General features: G+C 45.3%; 1 protein-coding gene across 3 annotated transcripts in view; it reads right to left on the bottom strand.

Annotated features, from left to right (window-relative positions):
• Positions 1 to 8,387, bottom strand: part of TNRC18 (trinucleotide repeat containing 18) — a 63,671-nt gene extending 55,284 nt beyond the window's left edge. For all 3 annotated transcript variants that reach the window (XM_032231106.1, XM_032231107.1, XM_032231105.1), the window contains exon 1: positions 6,898 to 8,387. In XM_032231106.1, coding sequence (XP_032086997.1) covers positions 6,898 to 8,293 — 1,396 coding nt within the window. In that variant the 5' untranslated portion in view covers positions 8,294 to 8,387. The remainder of the gene's footprint in view (positions 1 to 6,897) is intronic.
• Positions 8,388 to 8,804: the final 417 nt, after the last annotated feature.

Raw genomic sequence — 8,804 nt, forward strand, 5'->3', positions numbered from 1 at the left:
CAGCTGAAATCTCAACCGGTTGTATAAGAGTCGTTGGAGCAGGCTACCACAATCTTAGAAAAGTCCAGCAATTTTCATTTGGCTCTCAAATTGTGGCAGAAACAGAAGAGATCGCTCAATGACTTATCTCCACAATCCATGGTCTTCCCTAGTTTAATTTTATCTAAGCAGACCTGACCTGGAGCTTAACTTTGGCTTTCCAGGATCACTCTGAAAACCCTCCGAGAGATCTACTCGATTTCACATCAGGGGTAATCCAGAACCACAAAGTTCTCCATCCCAAACAGCAGCTGCGAGGGATCTACTCGATTTCACATCAGGGGTAATCCAGAACCACAAAGTTCTCCATCCCAAACAGTGGCCCATCTCTTCCCCCCACACTCAATTCTCCTCGTTCAAATGGCCGTGTCTTCCTTTTTCATTGAATCACGTCCCGAATTTTAATTATAAGGTGTCCGCTGCCCGCAGCTACACCCGTCTCCCCTTGCCATCATTCATGCCACACAAAATCGCTGGGATGGGGCTCAAAACGTTGGCGCTGGGTGTTGCTTTGTTTTGTTTTGAGAAATGGAAGGCAGCTGAGATGCTCTTTCAAATCAAAAGCAGCTCTTAGTTGGAAAGGAGCCCTTTTAACGTCTTGCAAAAACAAAACTGAGAATTCAGTTAAGTGCCAGTGATTTACTCTGGGGTGAAGGCCGGTCACACACACACACACACACCCAAGCTCAAAAACTATTCGAACGCCAACATTTATACCTAAGAGAAACAGAGAAGAAACCGTCTACCAAGTTTTAATCTCTCCTTTCTCGTTCCCTTTATTTATTTATTTATGTATTTATTTATTAGACATATATACCGCTTCATAGGGCTTTCAGCCCTCTCTAAGCGGTTTACAATTTTTTTTTAGCAAATTGAGTCAGCAACTTGCCCCCACAATCCGGGTCCTCATTTCACCCACCTCGGAAGGATGGAAGGCTGAGTCGACCTTGAGCCGGTGAGATTTGAACCGCTGAACTGCAGATCACAGTCAGCTAAAGTGGCCTGCAGTACTGCACCCTAACCACTGCGCCATCTCGGCTTTTTCCCCATTCTGGTCGACTTTGAATCCTATAGACCCATGATGGCCAAACCCCAGAGGTGGCACACAGACAGGGCCGGATTTAGATGAAAAGAGGCCCTAGGCTATTCCGCTTATGAGGCCCTTTCACCTCCCATTTTTAAGTTTGTAAATTGCATGAGAGACAATAAAATACATCATTACTGTGATATATATCAATATATATCAATATATATAGCTGGCCTCCCGACGGAGGGCGGCTCTGCTCTGCGGCAAAGGCAGCGAGGCCAGCCGCCTCCCCTGCTGCGTTCAGCTGCCCGGCTCGGCCCCCTCGCCCTCACCTGCCTGGCCGCTGGTGGGCTCCGCGTCAACGGGGCGGCTACTGGGAGCGGCCGCGCCTCTCGCCTGACCGCCGGTGCCGGGAACGTGCGCGGGCTCCCCAACTGCCACGGCGCTGGAACGATCTTAACCAATACATTTTTATGTTTGCTTATTAGTCATATGCGTAGAATTTCTCCTTATTTTCGGTTCAGTGTTTTAGTGTTCACTGTTTTTAGAATAGTGTAATTTTAATTTTGCTAACAATTTGAATGTAGGCCCCTCTTGATCTTGAGGCCCTAGGCTGAAGCCTAGTTAGCCTATAGGGAAATCCGGCCCTGCACACAGAGCCCTGTCTGTGGGCATATGTGCCATTGCCAGCTGCTCCTCTGGTTTCCGGCGTGCACATGCGCACCCACTAGCTTATCTTCATGCACGCTGGAGCCCTGGAAATCCAAAGACCATCTGGCCGCTTTGTGCATGAATACCGGCCACCTGGTCTTCAGGTTTTCAATACTCTGGCACATGCGCTCTACATGGGGCTGCCCCTGAAAAGCGTTCGGAGACTACAGCTAGTCCAGAACGCAGCCGCGCGAGCGATATTGGGTGTACCAAGATACACCCACGTTACACCTATCCTCCGCGAGCTGCACTGGCTTCCTATTGGTCTCCGATCGCAATTCAAGGTGCTGGTCATTACCTTTAAAGCCCTACATGGCTTAGGACCAGGATACCTGTGAGACCGCCTACTGCCGCATACTTCCCAACGGCCGGTGAGATCGCACAGGGTGGGCCTCCTTCATGTATGTATGTATGTATGTATGTATGTATGTATGTATGTATGTATGTATTGGTTTGAAAAGAGGAAATTTGGTATAAATTTTAAATGGTGAAAAAAGGGGAAAAAGTAAGTTAAACACAGTCAAACTTTTGTTAAATAAATGACTGATAATGATAATAATGCAGTAATTTGTAATTGACAGGATAAAAGGGAAATTGGATATAAATTGTAAACAATGATTAAGAAAAGAGGTCTAAATTTTTTGTTAAAATTAAAGCATCATGTTAAAAATGTAGTGATAATGGATAAAGTTAGATAAATAACTGATAAGGATAACAATGTGTATGTATGTATGTATGTATGTATGTATGTATGTATGTATGTATGTATGTATTGGTTTGATAAGAGGAAATTTGGTATAAATTTTAAATGGTGAAAAAAGGGGAAAAAGTAAGTTAAACACAGTCAAACTACTGTTAAATAAATGACTGCAAATGATAATAATGCAATAATTTGTAATTGACAGGATAAAAGGGAAAATGGATATAAATTGTAAACAATGATTAAGAAAAGAGCTAAAAAATTGTTAAAATTAAAGCATCATGTTAAAAATGTAGTGATAATGGATAAAGTTAGATAAATAACTGATAAGGATAACAATGTATGTGTGTGTATTGGTTTGATAAGAGGAAATTTGGTATAAATTTTAAATGGTGAAAAAAGCGGGAAAAGTAAGTTAAACTCAGTCAAACTATTGTTAAATAAATGACTGATAATGATAATAATGCGATAATTTGTAATTGACAGGATAAAAGGGAAATTGGATATAAATTGTAAACAATGATTAAGAAAAGAGCTAAAAAATTTGTTAAAATTAAAGCATCATGTTAAAAATGTAGTGATAATGGATAAAGTTAGATAAATAACTGATAAGGATAACAATGTATATATATGTGTGTGTGTGTGTGTGTGTCTATGTATTGGTTTGATAAGAGGAAATTTGGTATAAATTTTAAATGGTGAAAAAAGGGGAAAAAGTAAGTTAAACACAGTCAAACTATTGTTAAATAAATGACTGCAAATGATAATAATGTGATAATTTGTAATTGACAGGATAAAAGGGAAATTGGATATAAATTGTAAACAATGATTAAGAAAAGAGCTAAAAAAATTGTTAAAATTAAAGCATCATGTTAAAAATGTAGTGATAATGGATAAAGTTAGATAAATAACTGATAAGGATAACAATGTATGTTTGTGTATTGGTTTGATAAGAGGAAATTTGGTATAAATTTTAAATGGTGAAAAAAGCGGGAAAAGTAAGTTAAACTCAGTCAAACTATTGTTAAATAAATGACTGATAATGATAATAATGCGATAATTTGTAATTGACAGGATAAAAGGGAAATTGGATATAAATTGTAAACAATGATTAAGAAAAGAGCTAAAAAATTGTTAAAATTAAAGCATCATGTTAAAAATGTAGTGATAATGGATAAAGTTAGATAAATAACTGATAAGGATAACAATGTATGTGTGTGTATTGGTTTGATAAGAGGAAATTTGGTATAAATTTTAAATGGTGAAAAAAGCGGGAAAAGTAAGTTAAACTCAGTCAAACTATTGTTAAATAAATGACTGATAATGATAATAATGCGATAATTTGTAATTGACAGGATAAAAGGGAAATTGGATATAAATTGTAAACAATGATTAAGAAAAGAGGTCTAAAAAATTTGTTATTAAACATAATTAATTTTTATTTTGAATGTGTTATAAAGGTATAATGTGATTGGATGATATTGAAAATAGATAAGGGAATGCCACTATGTGGTTTTGTTTTAAATTTTGGAATGTTTGTTATAAAGGGACATTAAAACAACTGTAGTCATATGAAGGATGAGGTATGATGAGAGCAATATATCAGCGTATATATATACGCTGATAACGGATAAGAGCCTGTGGCCTAATGGCTAAGAAGTCTGCCTAGTATGTAATATAGCCCAGGTTCGATTCCCAGTAAGGGTATGGCTAGCTGATGAGAGCTAAATAGCTTGAAATAGATCTATACTAGTCTCCCTTTATTTATTTATCAGCACAAATAAACACACACACACACACACACACACACACACACACATATATATATATGATGTAAAATAGATTGCTTGATATGAATCGTAGGTGATGCTGGTGGAAGGGATGCACGAAGGTTCTTTGTAACCAATTGACAAACTTTCTACAATTTGTAATAGAGGATGATTTTAAGGTGTTTGTTTGCCTTTATTCAAAAAATAAAAATAATTATTTAAAAAATGAACTTCGCTCGTTGGGGGGTCCTCCATAAACACCAGGCTAGAATTCTCCACTCAACTGAAGAAGGTTATTTTCCATCTAGTTGACGTGTTTGCTTGTTGAGGCCGCTTTATTAATATTAATGTTCTGCACAAAATAACAGCAGTGCAACAGTGACACCCTATGGCATAGACAATGCATCTCCTGGTAGATGTGGTTCCCTCGGAACAAAACCTGAAGCTTGCGCAAAAACGTGAAGCTCCTTCAACCTGGCCAAGAATTGTTGACCCTGAAATCTGGTGGTGAGCTATGAAGGCCTTGGAACCACCGTCCTTCCTTTGACCACAAAAACAAGGATAACACAGAGAATTCACTAAGCAGAAAGTTCTTCTGCAAATAGAGGCAAATCTACATGTCCTAGGATAACGTTACCGGATCCAATCCGAGTAAGTCACTGGCTCCAGAGGTTTACTCTTTCAAACTTTTGGACTCTTGCTGGTATTCTCACCAAGGCTTCCCGAGAGCCTGAAGCAAACTCCTGGTCCCGACAAAAAAACCCTTTTTATTAATTGACTGTGAATTCTGCTCCTTCACATCCTGCAAAGACTTTCAAGGGAGGATTTAAAGTCACAGACCTTAATAAATAAAACCCCTTTTATTAATTGACTGTGAATTCTGCTCCTTCACATCCTGCAAAGACTTTCAAGAGAGGATTTACAGTCACAAGACCTTATCTGGCTTGGAGAGCTGCCAGGTCGATATCTGCAGAACTTGGCAAGGAGCCTCGGAGAGTCACGAACCAATGAAGCGAACTAATGGTCTCCTGCAAACTCTACTCCCCTGTCACTCCTCTTTTATTTCCTCTGGGAGGGGCCATTCACCGTCCACCTGTGGCCTTCCTCCCAAGTCGACCCCTGTTCTTTAGCTCTTCCCTTCATCTGGCAACTCTGCGCATGCGCACACTGGGAACAGGCTCCAGCTGTTCTTCTGCCTCACTGATGTCTGACTCCGAAGGCAGCTGATAACTGTCAGACAGCCCTGGCCCCCTCTCTGCCTCCGACACAGAGCCCTCCTCAGAGCCTTCCCCAGACTCCAGGACTGGCCCAGGTTCCTCCCCAACCTCCTCACTGCCCGAATCTGCTGCCAGCTCCGCTGACCACTGGCAGGTCACAACAGCGGGAGTTCATCCTCAGGAAACTTCTGTCCACCAGAATGTATGCTGTAGGTTATTCTATATTCTATTCTAGCTGGCCATCAGCACCCCAATCGACAAATGAAAACTCACACACAACCAGGCACCACATAAATACTACGCATAGAATAGCCCCCACGCACGTTCTGGCTAGAGAGAATTTCACTGAGGATGGGCTCCAGCACGAGTCCCAAAAGCTTGGAAAAAGTAAACCTCTCGTCCCAGCGACCGACTCAGACTGGATCCTGCAACAAAGATCTTTTTAAAAACGTCACGTCCCTCCTTCTAGGAACAGCATTACCATAGTAATTGACACCGTAACAACTATTTTGTTCATTTCTGTGTTGTCCACTCCAAACTTTCTTGTCGAGGTCCTGAGGATTGAATAGCTGCCAGCTGATGTAAGACTGTAAGATGTAATTTGTAAGCTGAAGGCCAGGCTGATGAAATAAGGTTGATTCATTGCAACTATGGTATAACCCTTTTAAGACTCTGAAGGGGGTGCACACTAGTCTATATATATAGGTGGCTATTAGAGGGTGTTTTTTCTTCTCGGCGTGTATTCAGTGCTCTCCTTGTGTCTGTAGTGAATGGAAAGGGATTTTATCTTCTGCATGTGTTTGCCTGTATATAATTGTAAATAAACCACTGTTGCCATATTTTTCGGAGTTTTTTGTGAAAACGGGCCCATTTTTTGTCCAAAAAATGGGCATGGATAGCCTTTAGGAGGCTTATAAAGTGCTCTTGGGGGCTGGGGGGGGAATGGGCCCGCTTTTGCTCATTTCTGCCCTCTCCAGCCCCCAGGAGCTCTCTGAAAGCCTCCAAAACGCTCTCCGCGGCCATTTTGGTGAAGGGGGCAGGGTATTGGGAGGCAAAAAATGCTGTATTCAGTGTATAAGATGCATCAGATTTTCAGCCTCTTTTTTGAGGGAAAAGGGTGCATCTTATACTCCAAAAAATACAGTAATTGTCTTGGTGTGTTATTGCTCCTGGGTGTATCACATAAAGCTAGTCACACTGCTAAAACTCTGACATTTCTTGTCCAAACTTTCCAAAGGTACCAACACCTGGGAGAATCCCCACCGCCGATCCCCAGCTTCCTACCTCCATCTGCATCTAGCCAACCATCTCAAGCTCAGGAGTGAACCTACATCTACAAGAACCTCAATGCCCAGAATTCCCCAACCAATACGGCCAAGGCAGGAGTTGCAACTGTCCCATCCAGAGCCGGATGCTTCCCCGCCCACAACCTACCTTTCACATTACTCAAGGAGAGGGAGCGGTCGCGGTCCACGAGCCCCAGCTTGCTGCCACTGCTGTTGTCCTTCTGGCGAGCCACCGCCACCGCGATGCCAACGGGGAGATGTCTAACTTCCACCTCTCCTTGAGATCCAATGCTCTCGCGTCCAAAAGACTTGGCACTTTCAGGCCGCTCTGGTTCCTTCTTCAGCTGCTTGCCGGCTTGGTGAGGCAGCAGCTGCTGGAGCTTGGGGGAAGGCTGTTGACCAGGGTCCAGCTTCATGTTGCCCAGGCCCCCAAAAGGACTTTTCTTGCCGCCACCTTGCCGTGCCGACGCCTCCTTGGCAAAGCTGCCGCTGTACTTGATGAGGCTTTGCATGGCGGAGCCTTCGCCGTGCGAGGGAGGGTGGAGGCTCTCTGGCACGCTCCGGCCTCCCACCACGGAGGACCTCTGCAGGTTGCTGGGCTCCAGGTAGGTCTTCTTGGCGTCCTCCTCCACCCGATTGGCATGGTTGTGTTGGGCAGCTAAAACGGCCATCTGAGTGGTGGCAAAGTTGCCCATTTCAAAAGGCTTCCATTTTTGTTCTGGGGGCTTCAGCTGCTGGTTGGGATCTAAATGCTGCCGGGAGGAAGAGGACAAGGAGGAAGCAGAGGAGGAAGAAGACGAGGTGTCCAAAGTGCCATAGATCTTCACCGCTTCTTTGCAGCCGGGTCTTTGAAAACGGTCCCGCTCGCAGGAGCGATGCTCTGCCTCCAAGCCCGCTTTGGGCAAGTCCTTCAAAGGGAGGTACTCCCTGCTTTCGGGGGAGTTCAACCTCGGCCTGTTCAGGAAGTTCTCGGAAGCCGCCTGCTTCTTCAAGACCATGGAGTTGGCCCTGATGACCGAGCTTTTCTCCCGCAGGATCTCCATCCGCTTGGCGTCTGCGTGGAGGGAGAACTCCTGGGCCAAAAGGTTGCGCGAAGCCTCCGTCAGGCACCTCTCGGGGACGGCCTGCAAGACCCCCACTCGGGCAGCGGTGGGAACCTCCTTCTCCTTCAGCTTGGCATTGTCCCGGGCTTGAGAGGCAATCTGAATGGGGCCGTTCCTCTCGTCGTACCCCTCGAGGGAAGGCACGAAGGTGGGCGCGATGACCTTGTGTTCCCTCCCGGACTCCTTGGTCAAGGGGAAGATGGTGTACATGTTGGGGTGGATTGGCTGGGGAGGGAAGGCCGAGGGCGGGGGCAGCTTCCCCGGTTGAGCGGGAGAAGGACAGCTGCAGGCCACATGCAAGGCAGCCACCGAGCTCATCGCGGCGTCGACTTTCTTGATCCGGTCGGAGTAGACGTAAGGAGGAGGCCTCACATTCTCGTCGTGTCTGCCGAGGTCCTTGGGGCAGCGGTCCAACTCGGAGCCCTGGGCGCTTCCGGTCATGTTGCAGTTGCTGAGGGAAGAGGTCTGAAGGGGGTGTTTGGACTTTGGTTCTCCGCCGAAGACCCCCCGATGGGACAAGTGTTCTTCGAGGTAGGGAGACAAGCGCTCCCCGACCTTTGCGGCCTTCTCAAATCCGTTCGTTTTCCTCTCGCTCTCGGGCTTGGTGTCCTGGGTGAGGTCCACCACGCTGTGAGGCCGGGAGTCCTCGCGCAGCTTGGCCTCCTTCTTGGCCAGGGAGAAGGAGAGATCACTTCGGTAAGAGCGGTCCTTCCCACCGAGGCCTTTGGGGACGTCCTTGGGGGTCCTGTGTGGGTGCCCAAAGTCCTTTTCGTGGAGGAGGGTGCTGGAGGCAGGGTTGGGGGCTGCCCTAGACGGCGTGGCCTGGGTGTGCAAAGCAGCTTGTCCCGGGTGCCCAGCAAGGTAAAATCCATCTGTAAGTCAAAGGAGGGTGTGGGGGGGAGAAGAGCAGATTGAGGTCAATTCTCTTTGGTCAAGGCAAACCCAACCATAC

This window comes from Thamnophis elegans, chromosome 14 (genome assembly GCF_009769535.1).
Source record: "Thamnophis elegans isolate rThaEle1 chromosome 14, rThaEle1.pri, whole genome shotgun sequence".
NCBI classification, from domain to species: Eukaryota; Metazoa; Chordata; class Lepidosauria; order Squamata; family Colubridae; genus Thamnophis; species Thamnophis elegans.